The 23,588-nt window shown below is 36.2% G+C and overlaps 1 protein-coding gene across 14 annotated transcripts; it reads right to left on the reverse strand.

The window, feature by feature from the left end:
* Nucleotides 1-1,827: 1,827 nt before the first annotated feature.
* On the reverse strand, nucleotides 1,828-22,500 carry TIAL1 (TIA1 cytotoxic granule associated RNA binding protein like 1). Of its 14 annotated transcripts, none has more exons than XR_004951325.1 (15): nucleotides 21,907-22,054; nucleotides 19,780-19,847; nucleotides 19,225-19,286; nucleotides 15,356-15,452; nucleotides 10,666-10,764; nucleotides 10,374-10,428; nucleotides 10,133-10,220; nucleotides 8,705-9,080; nucleotides 8,168-8,243; nucleotides 6,898-7,006; nucleotides 6,487-6,582; nucleotides 6,293-6,377; nucleotides 5,937-6,060; nucleotides 5,464-5,603; nucleotides 1,828-4,650 (listed from the first exon to the last, which is right to left on the reverse strand). XR_004951325.1 is itself a non-coding variant. In XM_016142546.2 (14 exons), exons 4-14 carry the CDS (start codon nucleotides 15,365-15,367, stop codon nucleotides 4,524-4,526), a joined length of 1,011 nt encoding a protein of 336 aa, XP_015998032.1. In that variant the 5' UTR covers nucleotides 15,368-15,452; nucleotides 19,225-19,286; nucleotides 19,780-19,847; nucleotides 21,907-22,054; the 3' UTR covers nucleotides 1,828-4,523. The 14 variants fall into 14 exon arrangements, 11 of the variants coding, with proteins under 11 accessions (XP_015998032.1, XP_015998027.1, XP_036078452.1 ...); XR_004951326.1 differs by having other exon boundaries at nucleotides 10,666-10,815; XM_016142546.2 differs by lacking the exon at nucleotides 8,705-9,080.
* Between the last annotated feature and the right edge of the window lie 1,088 nt (nucleotides 22,501-23,588).

The following is a 23,588-nucleotide window of genomic DNA, read 5'->3' on the forward strand; positions in this document are numbered from 1 at the left end:
GCCAAAGGAAATTAGCTAAAAATGTTTTTGCAAGTTCAGTCCTTTTCTAAAAGTAGAAAGCTAACATTAAATGGGCTTTCTCAATTTTGTTTGGCTATGTTAAGACTTATGGATTAGCTTTATTTTTGTGAGCAGAAGTAATCATATAAATCATTCAACTCATACAATGAGCTATTCAATTCACAATTCTTAACCAGTAAAATAGACTGTGAAAATCTGAAATTTATACAATATTAGTATCATTTCTCGGAACAGGCACAGTTGCATTTGGCTATGTATTTCATGCCCATTTTGTCCAGATGGTTTTAGACTTCTCTTCATTGGTAAATTGAAAACCAAGGAAGAAAGATATATAGGAACAGAAAACAAAAGAAATCACAGTTGAGCAAGTGTGGTTATAGTAACACCTGCTGTACCTCAAAAATGCAATTCTACAGACCACCTGATAACCAGGCTCTCTGTAAACTCTTGTCACTGCAGAAGAACAAAGCAGTGTCAAAACAGGAGGTCCACAGGCAAGCCAAGCCCAGCTGCAAAATCAACAGCTGCACAGAAACATTACTTTTCAACATAAAATTATCCTGGCTTTCCTCTAACGGCTGTCTGAGTTTTATTCATGTTTGGCAAACTTTCCAAGCTGACTTCAAGAAAGTCGATGAGGATCACTTTCCCAGAGAAACAATGGGAAAGAAAATGCGATTTGGAAAAGTTATAATTTAGTTTATGTATTATAACCGAGTTGGAACATTAATAATTTATTAGATGCATGTCTTTTGTCAACTGTTACTCTGACATTCTTGTTTGAAAACCAAACTATGAACATTAGTGGATTTACAAATGCCCCTTCCCTCCAACGAAGGCCTAATATGACGAAAGGGTAAATTACTATTGGTCCCCTCTTTTCTAAGATTTTAAAAAAACAATCAAATATATATAGTTCTCCCTCCTCTATTTTCCATATATAAATTGAACTTCCTTCACATTTAGGCAATTCTAAAACCAAGTCATTCTTGTCCCCAAAAGAGATAGTTACACAAAGTAACCTGTGAATTAGTTTCTAGCCTATCTGTAGTAGTTTTCAAAATAGATCCAATTTAAGTAGTCCAGGTTTCATATTAATATGGCATTTAAATACCACTAACTACAATTTGGAATAACGCATTTTTAAAATGTCTTAATTATTCACATTTCCTTGTTTAAAAAATGGGATAGATAGCAATTTAATTCATAGTAACCTATCTGACTACAATTAAGGACATTTTGTTACCACACAATAGAATTCATATCTAAAAAACCCTGCTCATTTGGGCCACTTATGAGGTGGCTTACATAAACTGGTAAAAGTCTAAGGTCACTTTTGCAGCTTTCCAATACATAATAAAAATGCAAATTAAACGTTTATGTTAAATGGAAGCCCAAATGCTGACTTTTAGTTAATAGGTGAGATCTATTTTGGGCATCTCTGCTAGCAAAGTATCTGAATGAATTACTAAATTCTTAGTTCCTCTTTGTCAAATGTCATCTTTACTTACCACCAAAGATCAATGTCGACATGGTAAAATAATGGTTTCCATCATTTGTGCTCTAAATTAATGAGATTTTACCATATTAATATTTAACAGAGCATACATTTAGAAGGATGCAAACTTACTCCTTCATATCCAGAAATCCAGTTTTAATTCAACAAAGCTAATGTTTACACAGAACACAGAAATAGGTCCCGAGTGTGTACTCCACATACTTTACTGTAACTTAAAACAAAACTGCTTATTTCATGGCAGCCTGGAAAGAATAATTATGTAATAAACGACAATAAATAAAAGCCACTTATCATAGAGTCTAGTCTTTATTGAAAGACTTAACTTCGACTGTGGTTTACAGCTTTGGCTTCTGTTGGCCAGTCATTTTAGCCTCTAACTGCCAGCAGACATAAAAACCAAGTGGGAATGCCATGGGCGGAAATACTAGTGGAGAGATCATTAGAGCAAAGAAGATGGCAGTCAGAAACACATCACCAAAGTAAATCTCAAAATAATTATCAAAGAAGAAACACCTGTTGCATGCCAAAGAATCTCTGCTGTTGTTTTAATGAACATGGAAAAGGCAACGGTTGTTAGGCTTAGATTGGATCAAGGTAGCACTGACTTCACTTTGTTAATAAAATAGTCTCGAGTCTGTGTTAACTTGACAGTTGTATTCTAAAATGGTACATTTCATTTGGATAAGTAGTTTTATGTTTAAAAAGCCGTTTGATATGAAATAATATCCATTCACTGAGCTGATCATGAGATCTTGTTTTCTTTTAGATTAAGACAAAGGACACTTCAGTCATGTGTTTACTATGGCAATATAACCTGTCCTGATACTTTTATTACATCCTAGAAGATACAACTAGGAAACACTGCAGCTGTATTTGGCTGTTATCACAATTAGCTGTTTCATTTACTGGCAGACCAAAAAAGGCAAACTGAGAATTTAATAGGCTTTTTTCAATATATTAAAAAAAGGCTTTAATTGTTCAAGTTTCACATATATTCAAGAAAATTTTAACTAGGAGGCATAATTGATATAATTTGAGTGTTCTCCTTATAAAATATAAAGCAACTTTTCCATAATATCCCCAAAGACACTATCTGTGAACAAAAGAAATAAGGATAAATTTTATAACAGAAGAGTGGTTAAAACTGTGGTTAAAACTAAAGTGCCATAAAAATTTGGCCCAAAGATGAAGAACTTCAGACCCTGTGAATCTTCAGGTTTAGTAACATTTGGTTTTATTTCTAAATGGGGAAAGAAAATAATACCAAAATTATTGTGATTACCAATTTATAAAACCATCATTATTTCAAAGCTAATTGTAAGACTTCAAAAGTTTAAAAAATAATGATCTGTGGGTGTTGGCTGCAATTTCCTACTTAACTGTAAAGGGTTTTCTCACTTTGGTGCCCAGGCCTCAAAACATTTCAAATGCACTGCCTAAACATTTGCACCCTCTAGCTGTCAGAATTCAAATACATAGAATTTTCTCTTTTACATTCCTGTTATGATAAAAATTTGAGAAGATTTTTATCCACATAGCCTGAAAAATATCTCAGAAGCAAACTCCAATCTTGTATACATCTACCCAAACAGTTCATTTACAAATTCTGCACTCACACAACTTAGCCTCTGTTCAGGCTTGTTATCCCATGCACACTACCCACACAAGGAGAACAAATTAAAAATAAAAGTCACAACTCTGTGTACTATTTAGGCTGAATATCCAATTATAAATTGGTAGATTGAACTGTCTAAATAAGATGCTTTAGCAATCTTTTTAAAAAAAATTCTTGGGCAAAATATATCTAATTTTAAAAAACACCAAGATTTTTAAAAAACACTTGTACTATACAACTTATAGGAATCTTGAAATAGGTTTACAAGGTTTTAATCAAGGTATTTACATACCAAGTAATGTAAATAAAAAAAGAAAAAAATCTAATTTCCAATGACATTTTAAAATGTACTAATGCATCAAAGATTTATATGAAATTAAAATTAAGGCCTTTTCTGTATAGTAATTTGTATAATTTTAATTTTACATAGTAGCCAACCTGGAAAAGTCTTAAACATTCTTATGTATCCATTGCATTCAATGCAATGGAGTGTGTTAAGTGTTACTTCAAATAGTTACATTGCTGCTACTTCTATGTTGAAGCATGCTTTTTAAACACTGTAGTTACTCAATATTTACAATGTATATCATTTAAACTTCATGTAAAAGCACAAGTATGACTGTCTGACTTTAATACAAACACCATACTTGGAATCCCCCGCCCCCAAATGAAATGTAATTTACTACAGTTTTAATAACACTTTTTAAAGTTTTAAAAATATGTCTTAAATGTGGACCACCAAGATTTGCTCAAGTAACTCACACAACGCTGTTTCTTATTTAGGTTGCAAAATTTCTTTATCAGTCTGGCTTCAGTTTCTTTAGGCATAGAATAAATATTTCCTCCAAAGCGACTCCGAAACCATGCATTTCTTCTCAATATCACACTTTTTTTCTGCTGACTTCGAATGTGGTCCACCTCAGGGTAGGGGAAGGGAGTAGCAAGGTTCAGGATGAACTTATATGTGATTCCCAGTTATTCATGATCCTCCCTTTTTTTGCTCTTTTAAAAACACAGTAAGTTAAAATACTGAGGAGCAAGATAAAAATGGAATAGTATCTAAGAATCAAAATGTATTACCCAGTTCTCCTATTATATCAAAATTTGTAGTCAAGAATTGTCTTTATTGACTTTATTTTAGTTTTTGTACACAAAGAAAAATCATGTTCATATCCATCATGAACAAAAACTTAAAAAGGCAGAACTAGAAGACATGTGTCCTTCACCAAAGCAAAGCTGTGCTAAAGGTTCCAAACATTTCAATTTTTAAAATAAATATTTTCATTTTCCGATGTCTACTTCCATGTCTTCAGAATGTCACAGGATACTGAAGCTATCATGAATTACAATTTTGTTTAGAGTCCCAGCTCACTGTGTTTGGTAACTTGCCATACCATATCCAGCTTGGTTAGGAGGAGGTATTACAGGGGGAGGAGCTTGTCCTTGGGGAGGCTGAGCACCAAATCCACCCATCCAGGCAGCAGAAGGTGATTGACTTGGAAGAAAAAAATAGAATCTTCAGCAAACACAAGAGAAAAATTATCTATATATTTATACAAAAATCAAGCTGAGCCTAACTACACAATAAACAAGATATCAACAAACCTACAACAAAGAGCAAAGAAGCTTGTACTATACAACTTATAAGAACTGGAATATTATATACAGAATAATAGTCCAATATTATTTTAAATTTTTGTGAAGATAACCACAACTTAACACAATAACTTCTCTGAATAGTATTTCAAAACTAATTTTTAAAAAACAAATGATTCAATACATCTACCTACCATATATTGCACAAAGCATATAAATTTACAAGAACTTTCAGAAACACTAGTACATGTTGGAAAGAAAAGGGAGGGGTGAAAATAAAGGGCTGGCGGAGGAAGAAAAGCGCAAGAGACCGACCTACTCTATATCAAAAAGAAAAAAGCAAGCTACTTTGTATCAGATAAATCTGAGACTTCTCACACAAGCCAACAGGCATAAATCATTAAATTTCTGAACATACCAAAAGACCTTTTCCATGCAAAAATAAAGTAGATTAAATAGTATATGACAAATATAAATCGAATTCTACCAACTGCTTTTAGAGGCAGCAGGACACACCAAGTTACCCCAACCTCCCTTTTCACCTAGGTCATAAAAAGCAAATTTTTAGCATCATAAATCACTCCTCATAAGGTTTCTAAATGCTTCTAATTCCAAATAGTTCGATATATACAATTTAAGTTCTCCCTAGGAAAACACACTCCTTTCTCTCTTTTCGGAACCATCTATTTCTGTACTAGAAAAACACACTTACTCTACTCCAAATCCTTGTTGATTCCATGGTTGCCCGTACACTCCGTAAGGCGGAACTTGCCACCCATTTGCCATATACTGTCCATACTGTTGTGGGTTTCCATATACTTGGCTCCACTGACCCCACTGACTATAGTCGACCTAGGAAAAAGCAAGTTACTATTTTAGGGAACAAGTAAGAACCACAGTATTTGAAGAAAGTGGGAGACAAGGAAGAGAAAAACTAAGTAAGCACCCTTATGTGAATAGGACTCTGTTATTTATCATTGTCTAAGTTTATTGGGGTGGTGACACCTGTGAAAAGAAAGTATTAAGATTCAGTTAATACCGCAAAATAATCACTTTTGAAACAGCATTAATAAAATCAACTGAAAGCAGCTAGATGCTTTATTTTTTGTTTATTTTAGTTTCTAAAGCTTTTATGTAGATATGTAAGATGGAAACCTTAAGGAGTGCTATGAAAAATTGAATTACCTGCTGGAAATTTTTAGTCATATCAGGAGATTCTTTACCCCAATAGCACTTAACAACATGTCCTTCAATCGTAGTACCATTCACCGAGACGATGGCATGGGCAGCACTTTCATGGGTTGAAAATCTAAGAGAGGAAGATGAGTTTTTTCTTTTTTTAAAAAAAGAACACAGTAAATAACACAGACGCTCATAACTGCTGACTTGGTACTGGTACCCTAAAGTACATTATTACATAGTTTAAAGTTCTACATTGCAAATTAGTACTAAAATAAACTTGATACCCGAGGGGATCAAATAATATAAATGAAAGGAATGGGTCAAACATAACGATAATAATATTACAGGTAGAATTTTACCTGACAAATGAATAGCCCTTCTCTGGAAAAACTCTTATTTCCATGATTTGTCCAAATGGTGAGAATGTCTGTCTCATAAGCTGATCTGAAAAAAACATACAAATAAAATATTTAAGGCTCATGTTTATCATGAAATTGGCACTAACGGTGATGAAGTGCCGCAGAGAAAAGGGTCAGGAAACCAAACACTGAACCTGTTAACCCAGAAGCAATTCCTCCACAGTACACAGTACAATTTTTTGGACTTGACTGGTTTACTACATCTTCGAATCTCAACTGCTTAGTGTTATCTGTATGTAGAAAGGAAACAAAAATGTTGTTTTTTGTTACAATTGTACAGTATTGTAAAATTGATTACTACATATTAAGATATGCCACATTTGGGGGGAAAATGGAATTTTTCTTCTTGACACTATGATTTGATCTATAAAAACCAGCTGGTTCACAGCTCCAAATACTTATATCGAAGCCCAATTATTTTCAGACAGTTAAACTCAAGATGAAATGAGTCTTGCAATACTAATGAAATTTTAAGAAATTAAGACTGTACTCCTATGTGGTTTTATGAAGCAGCCATAATCTTAATGTATTCGGTAATATCTTACTTTCTTGTGTACTTTTAGGTGCAGGTGGTTTACGTGTGGCCCAATTGGTTCTGATTTGACGACCACCTAACCACTGGCCTCCCATGTGCACAATGGCATTTTCTGCATCCTATGGAGGAAAAAAGAGAAAGAACGACTGCGAGCATTACAAACTCAGAAAATAGTGGTATATAAGACCCAGTAAGATGAAATCAAATATTGGCACTGCTGGATTCAATAAATCTCATCAGTAAATGAATTCACTAAGTATCCTAAACAAACAAAACTCACAAGAAAATGATTTGAATTGAGTGATTCATAAAAGCTATTATTATAGATTTCAAAACTCCAGGACATTTTAGCATCAAGGGAAATTTACCATAATTCAAATATGCAAGGAAAATAACACGATCCTCCTGATTACCAAAACAAAAGGGAAAGTAGAAATCCTCCAAGACAAAGTTGTTTCCAAGGATTTTAATTTTTTGGATGATTTATAACCTTTTGTTGAAGAATATAAAAATTCCAACCTACCCCCAAGAACCGACATTCTAGTAATAATGAATTATAACTATGATACAAGATTAAAAACTCATTTTAAGACAGAAGACATCTGCCTTATTGGAGAATGCTGTAAAATGGCTGCCACCAATAAAAAATGAGTTTAGATTCTCAGAAGTAATGTGAATTGAAAATGAATCCAAGCAAAGAAGGAATACAATTCCTGCCCTTTATATATTACCGCTTCGATAAAATGTAGGTAATTTAAATTGCTCCAACTGTTCTAAAATACTAATGTCAAAGCCCGTTTTATTATTTGATATTAGTTAATGCAAATGCTTAGATATTTTGGTACCTCTTACTTAAAGAATATGTGCAAAAATCAAGATGAATTTTCATTTACAGAATTTGCTGTAATCATTAATATCCTGGCTATAAAAGTATGAATAATTAAAAAGTTAAAACTGAGATTTTCATGGTTAAGACTAAATATAATTTAACTTCCCTCCAAGTACTGAGATTAGCTCATTTGTCCTAGTCTTGAGGTTTTAGTTCCAACACATCTTACCTTCACCAATGCACAAATGCAACTTTAATACTATTCCTTATAATCAGCCTACCTTTTTCCAGGTATTTATTTCCAAGTTTATGAAAAAAAAAAATTATACTCTTATTAAAACACAAAATTACATAAAAGCTATGTTTGTACTTAAATCTAAGAATTGTCAAGTTTCAAATCAGATAATGACTAAATTTTGTATTAAATTTAAATTGAGTAGAAAGAACGTACCAGTTTGTTATAAAAAGATACAAAACCATAGCCTTTGGATTTTCCAGTTGCCATGTCTTTAACTACTCGGGCATCCCTGTGAAAAGAAGCACAGCTAAATGAGGGAAGTAAGAGTCATCCTCAAAATAAAAACTAAAAGGAACCACACACACTGTATTGTGAGCATTTTTTTAAATAAAATTTCAGTTAGCCCTAATTAACTACAGCCATTCCTGAACTCTCCCTAACGCTTCTTTACCTGTTAGAAAAAAGCAGTAGGACAAAAACATGTAATAAACATGCAACCTAATCAAATAGCCTGTGCTGTCTAAACTAAATGCTCAAATTTGAAGATTAATAGGAACAATAGTTTCCTTTTCTAATATTCTATTGACTAGTGTCCGCTAAGGTTTACTGATTCTATAAATTACTGTAACAATGCTAACTACTTTACCATGCAATCTCTAAATAGTTAAATGTCTTCTGCCTAGTGATACAAAATATATGAAATATTAAAAAATTGAAAAAGAGGAAAAAATAGGAATTAAAAAGGCATACATGGCCTGTTAACAGATTTCTTTATTTTTCTTGGTCAATTCTCTACCATCATTTTGGAGTTTGGGCAGCTGTAAATTTTGAAAAATTGACATTTTCAGAAATTTAAGAAAGGAGAATAAAAAACTAACAACAATGCTAAGCACACCAGTACGAAAACAACAAATTTACACAGAAATTTTAGTGAGTAAGTTAAAATGATTGGAAATATAGAACTCCACTGAATATAGAATGTTAAAATGTAAATACTAAAATATGTATATATAAATAATGTATAATAAGAATAAATAGAAATGAGAAAAAAATCTACAACTGAGTTCCAGTGTGCACAGTTCCTTGCAGTTAGCCTTCAAGATCCTGTCCATTCTTATGAGCAATTCTGCAAAATAACCAGAATGCTATTACTTTTAATTGTGACTTGGACTTTAGAAAAACTGCAGGTCTCAGGTATAAATAAAGATTGAAAAACAGCAACCTGTATTATTTTTTATACTGATTTTTAAAACAGTACTACTTACCACATCTAGAGATTAAAAAGCAAAGCAAATATCAAAATAGAAAATTAAGAATTAAATGCTTCTTTCAAATAAATTAAATCTATAGAACAACAAGATTGTACAGAGAAAAATATTGTTGTTCTTAGTTGAAACATATTCCTGTAAATACTAAAATGTTTAATTTAAATCTATAGAAAATATATAAAATAAATGGATCTCAATCAAAAAGATAATATTATGATAAACATCTTATAGAACTTGTAACCACTTTTAATTTTCCAATATATCTGATCAAGTAACATACAGTGAAATTTGAGCATGAAATTTGTTAAAAATCAAACCACATTTGGGCCCTAATTAGCAGAATAAAATAGCATTAACAAAAAAATCTACTATAATCTCACATTTACGGTTCAGACATTGAAACATTTTAATATTACAATAATACTACTACTCAGGTACAATATCAATACACATTTATCATTATAATTAAACACGCACATTTTCAATTTAACCACAATATATCCAAGGATTTACCTACTCTCCCCCATTCATAAACTCCTATAAAAGTTTAATACATAGTATAAATCACATTTATTTTTGGTTAACCCATTATCTTTAAACATCGAATTTTGAAAACATTTGACAAAAAGTTGGACTTTATAATAGGCTTTTATCACCCAAACATCTGCTTCAAAGATAACAAACAGAATCACTTAAAATTTTTTAACATATTATACACAGGATTAGATGAAAACAAGACCCTAAAACATTAAAATGACATTAACATTTCAACAACTACTAATCAAAAAAACAAAACAAACAAACAAAAAAATCACATTAACTAGAGAAAGAAAATCTTAATTCCTATACAAGTTAATTATATACAATTTTGCCTATCACTACTGAGTATAGTATTGATTATGATACTTACGATATTTTACCAAAGGGGGCAAATGCTGATTTGATATCTTCTGTTGTAATTTCTGGACTCAAATCTCCAACAAACACATGGAAGTGATCTGAAATCAAAGCATTTGGTAATCAAATACTTAAGAAATAAGCTCAACCCTTTATCGGCAACACTAAGGGAAGAAAAAATCCTACTTAGGCTGGTAATGCTGCCAAGATAATTTCAGAACTCTTCCACAGTAAAATGCAGCAGGAGTACTTACTGGAAGTATCTTTTTTCTGGCTACTTGGTGTTGTTGCCCAGTTTACTTTGACCTCCTAAAAATAAAGATTATATTTAAAACAATTATTACATATGTCATTGTGAATCACAACACTTGCCACTTATTAAATCATTTATCAAGCAGGATAATTTTTATAAAAGCACTAGGCTGAATAAAGCAAAACCATCACTCGGCAGAGCTTAATATTTGTTTAAAAAACTTGCTAAGAATACAAACTAATTTGACATGCAAACACATAAACTCATAAGGTGCCATTATTGTATTATCTTACCTTTCCCAAAATTTTTCTCCCATTCATAGCAGCTAATGCAGCAGCTGCATCTCTGTGTTCATAAAATTCCACAAAGCAATATGGGTCATTGCTTGTATGCTGCAAAACAGAAAATCCAACAGAAGAGTTGACCCTTCTGCTATCGGGTTGCTGAGAAGAAAATCCAGGAAAAAACATTACTGATAGCTAGGAAAGTACAGGTGAGATTGCATAAGCTCATGAGAGCCTAACACTTTAAAAATAAGAATTATAGCTACACCTGACTTTGTATCTCACGACAGTGTTGTACTCCAAACAGAACTATCAAAGCAGTATAGAAGCATGACTAATCAGTATTAAGTAAAAATATAGAGTTCTGGTATGAAGTATGATAAATACAAAATAGAAGTTTATGTAAGACCAAACGAAATCTCAGGTTCAGATTTGACAAACACAGGCCACTTCCTTAGCACTGCTCTTCTCTCCCAACATTATTTCCAAAAGAAAGAATTCTATTTCTGCATCATAATCCTTCAACTTTATCTCATGACTATAAAAAATACAAAACTGAACCAACTCAACAAGCTTTACTCCTGATCAAAACCAGTATTAGTACTACATTCAATGAGATTATGTATTCCTTTTCTAGAGAAGGGAGGATTGAGAATGAAAACAGAAAACGTTCATATTTATAACCAGCTATTGAAATGAATTCCCTGTCTTTCAAAATATTCTAATATACTGAAGATTCTACATACTTTGAATTTGTTTTTTAAAGACCAGAAAAATACACTAATGATCAAGAAAAACTTCTGAAATGTGTCTGAATAACATATTCCAGGCCAAAGCTATAATTTTATATTATAAAAATACTGATAAGAAATCTTTACTAAATATATTCTACAACATTATGCTTAATAGTAGCTGACAAAGAGGTATTTACGAAGACGATGAGAAAGTAATACTACCTAAGTTACAGCAACTCTATCATCTAACAACCGAAATGGAAATAAATTTCATAAAATTGCAATCAATACTGTAGAGCTACACAACTGTACAAATACATGCTTTTTTAAAACATAAGGTTAAAAACATTCATCACTGTTCAGTGTAAAATGCCCTAAAAAATAATATTTAAAATGTGGAATTCTAGTTGCACTTACAAGGGATAAAAATACCAGATAAAATAAAGATCTTTTCAACAATCACTGGTTTTCATTCCAGGAAAGTTTTAGAAGAAAAATCCAAAATAAGACGTCTAAAACAATAGTGGCGAAGGAACCAGAGGCATTTCCTTGAGGGGAACAAAAGTATGATCATTAATACTGACAAGAAAACTATGGGCTCCCATACAAAATACTACTGTCTCAGTCACATGAGCACTGTTGTTCAGAGGTAGAGAAAGAAAATAACTCCAAATAAAAATATGTACTTAAATTCCTCTTGTGAAAAAGTTAACGTTTACTAGTAACATTCGTTGAAGAAAGGCTTTTAAGAGTGAGTAAACAATAAGCTAAAACTGTTTTAAGTCGATTTTTCCTTTTAGTCCTACCTCTTCTGCCCTGATGGTCTTTAAGGAGAACACTGGTAACAGTAGCCAGTCCCGTGGTAGATCCGTAACAACAGGCCTCAGTAAGCCAGTCAACTCACGCACCCTGACTTCGAGTTTGTGAGTAGCAGCTGGCAGATCCCACACACACATGCACACCACACTGCATTTCACCTCATTTAAGACACCACTGATTTCTATCACGTCCCAGCTGTCAGGCGTTAATTTTTTTTTAACAATTGCCTTAGAATCAATAACATACATTTATTATAGTACACAAAGAAAGCAAGAACCTAAAATAAACAATGCCTGAAGTAAAGAATCATAAAACTAATGGGAAGAAAGAATTTTCCACATACTGTAATGAAACGCAGGAGAGGAAAATAAATGCTAGACAATCTGTACTAGAGACTGGAGCTCACGCCCTTTGGAAGCTTCCCACTTATACCACCACCAAGTGACCCTAAAAATCACCTGTGTCCTTACCTTAATTACTGTGTTCACCAATTTTTGTTGGATGACATAAAGGTCAAGACAGAGAAATGAGAGATCTTACAACTTTTTACAAGTTCAAGTGTGAGAATTGTAGGACATGGATAAATTACAAAAATTCATTTCAAATTCGTCCACCCCTCATATGGCAGTATGTGCACAGGTTTTTAAAAAACACTTTACTCGTTCATGAAATGTTCCACGGAAATTTTCTAGTAACTCTTGCCACTTTCTCACATCTCACTCCCTCTCAAACCCCCTCCTGCCAGCTTCCGACCCAACCACTGAAGCCAGGCCACTGAACCTTCACGCTGAACTCACCAATGACCCCTCCGCTGTCTCTGTGATCCCTCTTCTGTCCTCATCTTGACTTTCAAACAGAGTTCAAGACAGCTGGCAACTCTCCTCCTCCTAACGTTCTCCTTTAGATTCCACTACACCGTCTTGGTTTCCCTGTTTCCTCGCTGGAGACGGCCGTTCTTCCTCCTTAACTCAGACTTGTGTCACTGTAGTGCTGAGATGCTCCAGGCCCCTCTACTCTTCCCTGTCAGCACTCTCTCGATCTAGGAACTAGATGTCATCTAGTCCCACTGCTTCAATACCACTGCAAGCTGCCATCATGAGCGCTGACCTCTTCAGAAGTCCCAACTAGTTTATCCAACTGTCTGCATGTAATGCCCATTAGCTGTCCACTGCACATCGTAAATGAGCATTGCCAAAACACAGCTCTTGATTCCCACCACTCTCCCGTCTATCCTACGCTTCCCTCGGTCACGCCCATTTTAACAAATAAAGAGCATGACCATCCACACAATTGCACAAACAAGAATCTAAGGGTCATTTTTTAATGTCTTCTTTTCCCTTATGTCCTACAGCCAATCCAGTCCTATTCTCACCTCCAAAATATATCCCGAATTTACCTCCCTCTATTTTAATAGTAGGCTACCACTCTAGAGAGCACGTCTACATCGTCTCTTATCTGGACTAGTGAAATAAACCCAGCTGCTGCCCTCCTTCCATCTTGCCCTCTACAATCCATTCTCCACCCAACGGTAATTCTCCAAGTAGAGTAATTCGAAAAATGCAAACCAGAGGACATTACCCTACTTAAAAACTTGCTACAACCAGATTAAAATCCAAACTCTCTGCCATTGCCTGCCGTGGCCTCCCTCCTTAGACTCATTCCCCACCACTGCCCTCTACTCACCAGGTGCCAACTATCCTAGTCTTTGGTTCCACGAACACACCAAACTCATTATCGACTCGTGCCCTCTGCCTCCAGCTCTTAACACAGAAGGCACCATCACCATCTTGTTATTCCTGTCTCAGCTCAGAGGTAACACCTTCCCTCACCGCCTAGCCCATACGGCACCAACCCTTCAATCATTACCACAGAACCGTTTTATTCATAGCTCCAGTACCCAGCACAAAGTAAATTTTGATTAATGAAAGAATGAATAATCAGAAACAGGAACAAGAGAAAATATAAAATACAACTCAGAGATTGATGATTATCATTAGTTAGGAACGAAGATCAAAAGGCCAATTTGCTTTACAGGTTTTTAACAGTTCCCCTGTCTCCGGACCCACCATGAACTCCTTGGCTCCGCTTCTGGCCTCTACCAAACACTTCTGCCTCATCTTCTGGCATCTCTACGCCTAATCTCATTAGAAACTCCAAGCGTGCTATGATTTCTAACATTCCCACTCCTCTTGCAAGCATTCCTCCTCTCTCTAACAGACCGGATCAACATCTCTTTCTCTACCTAGAATCCCTTCATCTTCAAATTTCTTTCTAGCCAGTTTCCATTACTTTTCAGTTTCAGCCACAACGACTCCTCCAAGAAGCCTCTCCAGACCTAAGAGCATGCTGGGATCCGTGTGCTCCCACAATGCTTGAAACTGCTTCTGTAGCATTTATTATCCTCCATCATTAATGCCTGTTAAGTCCTCTGTCTCCCTCATTAGGCTATAAAATTCTAAGGAGCTAGGAATAGTCTTATTCACCACTGTATCCCTAGCACTTACCGTAATACCTGGTACACAGTAAATTATCAAAAAAAAAAAAAAAAAAAGTTGAATAAATAAAAAGAAATAAGAGAAGAAACTGAAACACAAGTCACTGGGCACAGCTACAGTCTTAACCAGGAAAGTATAAAGAGTAGTTTTCTTTGGGGAAAAAAAGGAAAACAAAATTATTATCCTAATGATTTAAATTCCTTTCTATGAAAAGCTGCTCAGTCATTAGTATTTACTAAAAACACAAAAGATGCACGTTGCTGGACTATGCACATTTACAGCCCAAATGTGCTTTTACATACACCAATCCCTAAACTTTATACTACCTAAATCGGTGACATTCTTATTGGAAGTGTATGAAGTATCATCCAGATTTTCAACACTGAGATAAGCTGTCTCAACTTTTTACAAGCAGAACCACTTGAAGATTAACTACATCATGAAGAATGAAAATAATAGCACAGGAACTCTGTCCTCGCAAATCAAACTCCATTCCAAACCTAGTTTGTCAGCCAGATCAAAATAAGTCAACACAACAGACACGAATCCCTCCACCAGAATAACTTGGGGCTTAAAATGATACTAATGAGCTCGTGTACCTCAAAATGTTAAACATCGTGCTGTCAGCACATGGAACTGGGAAGATCTTACCTCTGTTATCATTTTACAGCTTTTACAGGGTCCAATCTGACTGAATAACTGAAGTATGAGGACTTCCGTCACATCTCTGGAGAGGTTACCTACGTATCTGTACAAGAAGAAGAAAACATCAGCAATTTTCTTTCAGCTCCGGCTCTAACATGTTATCATTTAACTCATCACCTTTTAGTTCATTTTCACTCCTGTCTTCAATAAAACTTTCCAATTAAGCCTTATCCAATGAAAGTAACACTAATGCCTATTTAGGAAGGCCACAAATGTTCTTGGGCCACTAAGGTACCACTTCAAAAGACCTTATAAAGAACAAATCAATGTGACCCTTGCATGCCCCAAAAGCATATTATTCTGTACCCTATATATCATTTTCTTATCTGGTTAGAATAAAAATAATAAAAATTTAAACCAGTCTTAAGATAACTATAATTTCTGGATGTGAAATGCAATTCAAACTAATGTATAACACACACATACACACGCACAATACCACAAATATTGATTCATTAAAGCTCCTGATCATAAAGGGTATTATATATAAGTCTGAGTTTATCTTAGACCCCCAACAAAAGTAATTACATGAAGGAATAACAGAATTAAAATTACAGAAAACACTCAAGGATTGGAGGGTTGTGTTTTGTCTTGCTAAATTAAATTGTTATTGATGCTATATCTTCGCTGTTCTGTTTTAGGAGAGCAGGATAAAATAATAAAATTTCCTAGCCTGAAATATATCAGAATCAACAAAATACATGTTTATGTAGATAAAGCAAATATAAAGATTTCTTTATAAACTCAGAGAAAATTTAAGACAAATCCAGCTATACTTTTCACTATGCATATGTAAAGAATTGGGATTGTTTTCAAAATTATAACTTAAATATATGTATTTTATAAGAAATTTAAAACACAGATAAATTAAAAACAAAAAAGACACCACCACCCAGAGACGGTCACCTTGGTTTCTCTTGTACCATGGATTTATTTTAATTTAGCTTAATAAATTTTTAACCTTTTAAATGTTTCTGGTATTCAGTGTATGATTGCTAAAAATTGCCTGTTTGAACCTCATAAGGCAAACAATATTTGTAAAAATTAACATAGAGAAAGTAAACAGACACATTTTATTTTCCTAATATAAAACATCTGGAAACTGAGTACTGCGACCAAAATAAACCTTGCTTCTATTACTATATTAAATACATAACTGCTTTGAGATGAACACTCTGAAATGGAAAAACAGACTGACAAAGGTCAGTTTACATGTAAAAGAAAATTATCTGATTAAGAATGAATAGCAATTTTCCAGTTAAGAATTTCATTGCAATGGGCATTAATATCTTTAATTTACTGCTCTAAAATTGAAACACAAGCCCAATGTTACTTAAATAGTAGACTAAACCAGTGACAAACTGGTTTAGGTCTACCTATGCCATCTTATCCTTAGAATTAAAGGAGAACAGACCCATTGATAGGCCATGCCATGACATACTTTATCCAGCGGTAGTGAAAGGTTATAGGATTATGAGCTAGCCAGACAACTGCTCGCCCCTTAATTCATACAGGCTTGTGAGCATGCAGGCATGGAATAATTTTTTTGTACAAGGTAGAGCTATCTATAAAGAAAATAAGCAAGTAACCCTGGTCTCCTAAGTGTTATACTCATCTAACCTAAAGTGCTAGTTAGCTAATTTTTAAGAGAATAGGAGTGGATAAAACCGATTTTCACAGACTGAAGCGAACTAGTAACAAAATTAAAATAGAATGATTTGAACATAACAAATTTTAAATAGTTTTAAATTTGCATTACTATTTAAAACATTGATTTGTTCAGGAAAAACTGCATGGGCATTAATTACTTTTCATATCTAATAGTCAAAATTAAAGCTGTTACTATTTCACAGAATTTTTATTCCAAGTCAACCTATTTCCAATCAGTTATAAATTTTAAAGACTTTCTAGGAGAACATTTAGATATATTAACTTACATTTCAAGCACTGTAGCCAAAGAGTAAAATGTTAATCTAAGTTTAGAATGTCGTGAAATACTTCTACAATCTAATTTTAAGGCTCCCTATTTTTTAAGTATCTCCACTAAAAGTTCAGCGGTAAAGGAGCAACTAAATTCCAAAAACTAATATAAAAAAGGCCTTCCACAAAAACATGTGGAACATCTTAGTTTACCAGTATAAAAAGGATATAATTTGCTACATAATTCCACCTAAATTTTACTCAAACCTTAGGTTGCATTTTCCTTTACTCAAGAGTTCTAGAATTCATTTACATATACCTTTATCATATTACACAAACACTTCACAATTTTTAAAATACTGTACTGTACAGCTTAAGTACCTTTATATTGTCATAAAAATTATTTGTCCCAAAATAAATACTAAAAAATATTTAAGATTACGTAAAATACATAAAACGATCAACACCAGACCTGGGAAGAATATCACCTCTTAGTGTACTGAAATGACACTGTTTTTCCTTCTAATTTATAGTTTCTATCCTTTCTTTCAGCTCTAGTTAGGAAGCAGTCAACATATTCTAAAGTTTCAAGTGTTTAAATATAAAATCTCTACTTGAAGAACATATATAAAACAACAGAAAGAGACTAATGGCTCAAATTCTTGTATTGAGAGGTCAATCCAAAGAGTAAACATTTAGAAAATTCCAAAAAGATTAACTCAAGGGGGAAAAAAAGGCATACCATAGATCTATTTTGTCTTCTAAGAACAGGAACTGCAGGAACTAAAGCATTAAAAATGGAAAATGATGCCTTTTTCCCTAACATCAGGGTTAAAATCCAATTTGGGACTAGAAACTTGGCAGTTTCACAGTAGGGCAAAAGTTCACATTGCCAAACTACTTCCTATGTCCAACTGAGCTGAATTTTAAGTTAAGAATATCATGCCTTTCAGAAGCCTATTCATACTTTTTCAACATTGAATATGTTCTCACTCTGCAAAGGGTAGCCCTACCAAGGCTGAAATTACCAGCGCTTTTATACAAAGTACTATAGTCGAATTATAGGAATGTAACATTTTTGCTTTTGTTCTTAACGAGTTCCTATATAAGAGGAGATTTTGCAACAATCCCTTCAATGGGTCTCTCATGAACTAATCGGTTTGTCAATATTTCATTTTAGGAAGGAAGGTGCAGGAGGTACAAGTGAACTGGCCAACTACATGAGGGATATTGACATAAAGACACACATTTTAAAGAAACGGAATATGATTAAGTTGGACAAAGGGCTTAATTACAGTCAAATCCATGGTATAGCAAGTCAATTTTATAAAAATTTAATATTTTCTTCTGCTACTGCCCTTAGCTGTTCAGATTATACTCTATAAATCATTGGTTTATTTCCTCTTTTCGACTGAGTATCAGGAGGAACAGCCTTAAAGGATGGCAATGCATAACGTGGTATAATTCTAGATCCACAATTCCTACTTATTTTGGTGCATCGGACAGATTAAGAAAATAAACTACAATAGAATGCCATTATAATTTAATGTCATATTACAGATCAGATATACCATGGATCTAATCACTGCACTCAAAGATATCTGCAATACAAGTCTGAACTGGGTGTCCTACAAGGTATGTGTCAGGCAGCCCAGTTCCAACACCAGTTCTATACAACAGGACCTCCTGTTTGCTTTTTCAGTTCACAAATTACCCAATACATATTACCCCAAAATAAATGTCAAATGAAAATGGAGAGCATCAGAAAATAGAACTTTAAAGCAACTATACAACAAATAAATTTTATGTTTAATATCAAAACAATTCTATACCACTTTAAATACCATCAAATAAATTAATAATACTGTAGAGGTAATGAATATTTAAAGACCTACCTAGGCTATAAACACCATATTGTTTTCTGATGATAGAACCATATGTCTTAGCTTGTGTGTGTCTGCAGGAAAAAAACCTCACTAGTAACACACAGGCATTTTAAGGAAACAGTTTAAGATAAGTTTTGTTAAGAGTACATTCTTTTAAAACATACTAGCCACTAGAAATCCTAATCCATAGATCACAATGTAAAATAAAAAGATCTCCATAAATAAACAAAATAAAACCCTACTAGACATCAATCTCGAGCCACATTCAAAGTTTTCATCAAATATTCATATCTAAAGAACTGAGAAATATGTAAAACACTTAAACCACTATGCATTATTTTTATTAATATCTGACCCCAAAATCCCATTTGTGAAACATCTGCTTCTTTTACCTCAAAATTTTATATTTGAAGGTTTTAAAAAGTATGTAAAATCAACAGGCTGCACCAATGTATGGCAGTCATGTGTGCCTGTAATTTTAACTCAATCAAGACTTTTTAAAAAAAATGGACTTAATACTAATTTAATGAAAAGAAGTATAATCATTGTAAAATATTTGAGTACCTCTTATGTTCCAGGCAGTGAACTAAATGCTGCAGGGGTAAGACCTAGGAAGATGTACCAGTCCTTGTCTAAAAAAAAAAAAAACCCCTTCCCATGAGAAGAGTGGGAGAAGGAAAAAGAAAGAATAGTAAGCATGTACTGATTGATATACAGGTACACTGAAGCCCATGATGTTTCTTTATTCATCTGTACAACTGTCACATTTTTAGACAACTGTAAACAGACAACTTAAGTGTTTCAGAGAAAAAAACAAGATATTGGTGAAGGCAGAGGTAAGACATAAGTGACAAAGAAGTTAGCTTATTAGTCTACTGGAGAAAGTGTAAGCTGTGATGGAGATGAAGTATAAGACAGATGCAAAGATAAGTTACATGAATTAAAGGTACTGAAATAGCATATTATTTAGCACAGCAAAAACAGGAATTTCTCTTCATAAGGGATGGATAGATAGTTAATGAGAAATCAGCCATGAGAATTTACCAATTATTCAGCAGCTATTATGATGCAATGATGACATTTTGGATTTTTCGATACAATGTAATTTTTTTCTTTGTTAAATACATGCTAGCAAGGCTCTATATCCACCTTTCCAAGATGCTTCCATCAAAGTACACATTGCTAACTAAATACTAAGTCTTGGCTTCAGCAGATGTTAAAGGACAAATTTCAAGTTTGTCCCAATCTCTTTTCTGGGAAAAGAAGGCTGAAATGGAAGAAAGCACAAAACAAATATAAAAATTTCACTAAGCAGCCTTTTGATTCAAGCATCTGATGTGCTTAAGTTAGCCTCAAATTCTCAAAGCAGAATGGCAAATAGTGAGGCATAGGAATAGGACACAGGAATAAAAAAAAGTGCAAGCCCCTCTCACCCCCAAAACAACAAAAAACCAAACCTGTACCAATATCGGACAGTTATGTTTTACTGAGTGGACTTTCTCCTTGGTAGGACTGAAGAGATGAGAAGCTAGTGAAACTTCCCGAGTACCCATCTTCATCTAGTCCCCAAAAAGCAATTTCCCCATCAGATAGCTGAGCCAAGTGAACTATGATCGTATAAATACCAGGCAAAGATAAAAAAACAAAAAAAAGATGAGACTCCTTGTACTCGAGGTAGGCGTGTTGAGCTTCGAGAGGCTAGGAAAACCAAAGGTGCCCAACTTAAACATTTAATTAGAAATTACTGACTTTAAAAGAAAAAAAATCAAGTAAAAGAAATGTAAATGCTGAGTCATCACTCTTCTTTTGGAAGGAAACTCGAATAAGTGGTTGGAAGATGAAATTCATTCATTAGATTGGACTTCAGATAAAAAGCAACAGCAAGATAGAAGAAAGCGCTCAAAAGATATACATCCAATAGCGAATAAAGACATAATTTTTATCCGACTCTGAAAGTCTCGACGCACAGATTAAAAAGAGGGAACACTAAAAGGGCACAAACAGTTTAACAACTGGTTGTCAGTTTGGCGTAGGTAGCGCTCAAAGTAAACTTCGTTATCCAAGAAGGGAAAGATGCTCCGGAGGCAAGAGGCAGCCCTTCTGCACTTCAAAAGTAGCGGGCGCTTGGCGAGTGTATCTGACAGCGTGGGCGGGGGCACGTGGGGCAGAGAGTAGGGGCTCGAGCGGCAGAAGAGTGTCCAGCTTCTTCCGAGAGCTTAGCTTGGGAAGAGAGCCGGGGGCGACTGGAGCTGGGGACGTGGAGGGCACGAGTGCTAATTCCTAGGGGCCTGCAGGGGATGCGGTCCCACCCCAAGTCCCACCTCCACCAGGCCCTGCCCCCGTGGGGACAGCTCCCGGCCCAGCCCAGGGCCCCAAGAGCAAAGAGAGAGCAGGAGCTCTCCCGGGCCTGACAGCCTTTGCTATGCAGAAACCTGGTCTAGGAAAGGTGTGCAAAAGGAGCGAGAGAAGGTCGAAACAAGCCCCAGGCCCCAAGAAGTGACTGTCTGGGAGAAGGGAGGGTTTCCTTCCCAAGGAAAAGGGGACAGATGAGGAATGCAGTTCGCGTCCGCGCCGCCCCGGCCAGGGGCCGCCGAGAGTCCCAGCTTCGGCCCCGCTCTCCTGCTCCCTCCCACAGCGTCCAGTGATGCCCGGGCCTTTCGGCGCCTGGCATCCCCCATCTCGGGTACTCACAGAGTCCGGGGCTGCCCGTCGTCTTCCATCATGGTGGGTGCGACGGAGCGATCCCGGGACAAGGGGGAGGGCAGGGCTGGGGAGGGGAGGGGGTGGGGAGGAAGGGGAGGGGGGCTCCGGGCACCAGCTGGGGACAGAGGAAAAGGCACCGAACCCTGCACTCGGGGTCTCTCCCCCCAGCCCGCTCCGGACACTGCGCTCCAACCAGGAGGAGCAGGAGGAGGAGGAGGATGGACAAAATGGCCGCCGCCACCAGCCAGGCAGGAAACGGGGCAGAGCGCAGGCGCGGCCCGCCAGGTCAACGCTCAGGCCGGCCGCGACGGCCTGTAAGGGGGATAACTGAGTGGGGAGAAAAAACGGGCCGCTGAGTAAACCCTGTTCCGGGTCACGAGGGATCACGTCTTCTCTTGGCGCCTGCTGGCCAGCCGAAACCCAGCCAGCTCAAGAAGAAACCGAAGGAAAAGAGAACCGCCGTGATGCTGAAGTCTCTGGGAATTGTGGTTCTGGAAACGAGAGAGGGAAGTACTGCTCCAAAAGACTTCTGGGAACTGTAGTCCCAAGAAGCCGGCCGGCGCCCGCGCCGCACTGGGACGCGAAGAAGAGACTTGTGGGTAGTGTAGTCGTACGTGAGGACGTGCGGCGACCAGGAAGTCCAAGTGCTGGGTGGGGAGAGGGAGAATAAAGGCGACGTTAAAAGGCAGGGAAATGAAGTGGGGAAAACGCTGTCCGGGAAGCAAACTACAAATCCCAGAGTGCCTCGCGCTGGGGGCTGTCCGAGGACTGCTGTAGGCATTTCAAGGCTCTTCAGTTGGTTCTTTCTGAATTGCAGCTCCGCCTCCGTCCGGTCTGAGAGCGGTTTCTTCAACTGCAGCAGAGGCAGTCCTGTGTCTCCGCGCGGTGTCCGAGCCCGCAGGCCTTTCAGGCACTCCTCTTAATCAAAACGGCCGGCCCGCTGTCATCAACCGCCGCCCCACGCGACGTGCGGGAGGACGTCGGACCGGGGCTGAGCTGGGAGCTGCGCTCGCCTGTGCTCCTCGGGCTTCCCAGGGGCCGGCCGCGTCCTTCGGGCGCGTTTTTCCGCAAATAGGTATTCCTATTTTAGGTCTCCTGCTTGTAGATTGCCGTACAAGTTTCAAAGGTTTCCCCAGCCATTATCTCATTGGAGAAAGGGTAAGAAGAGCAGGCTTGCATTAGAATGACTCATTAAGTCATTGTAAGGTGCGGTGGTCATGTCCTCCTACCCTCTTATTAATTCGTAAAGTCAGAAAAATCTTTGAGCAAAGCAGTGCACTGACTTCAGATTGTGTTTATAGTATCCGTCATGTAAACAGGGAACGAAGTCTTTCCTGAACATGAGGGAAGCCATGTTCAAACTGGCTCTGTAGCCCTGTCGAATTTTTTCACCTGACAACAGTTTACAGGACGCTTTCTTCCCCCTCCCCCCATCTCAGACATCTTTAGGAGAACGTTATTGAGTTCATGCGGTTCCTGTAGCTTAGTGAAGGATGGAGTTGGTGAAGACAAGATTTTTTCATCCTGTCGCCTGAGCTTAAGGGTCCCAGTTAAACAGTGTCTTAAGAGTTGGTTCTGCAAACATGTACTAGGGCTTACTCTGCAAGCGGCTGTGCTGCTGCTGTCACTGAATCTTAATCCTGTAAGGAGAGTCAACTGTGCAGCACAAG

The sequence above is a fragment of the Rousettus aegyptiacus genome, unplaced genomic scaffold (assembly GCF_014176215.1).
Source record: "Rousettus aegyptiacus isolate mRouAeg1 unplaced genomic scaffold, mRouAeg1.p scaffold_m13_p_6, whole genome shotgun sequence".
NCBI lineage: Eukaryota > Metazoa > Chordata > Mammalia > Chiroptera > Pteropodidae > Rousettus > Rousettus aegyptiacus.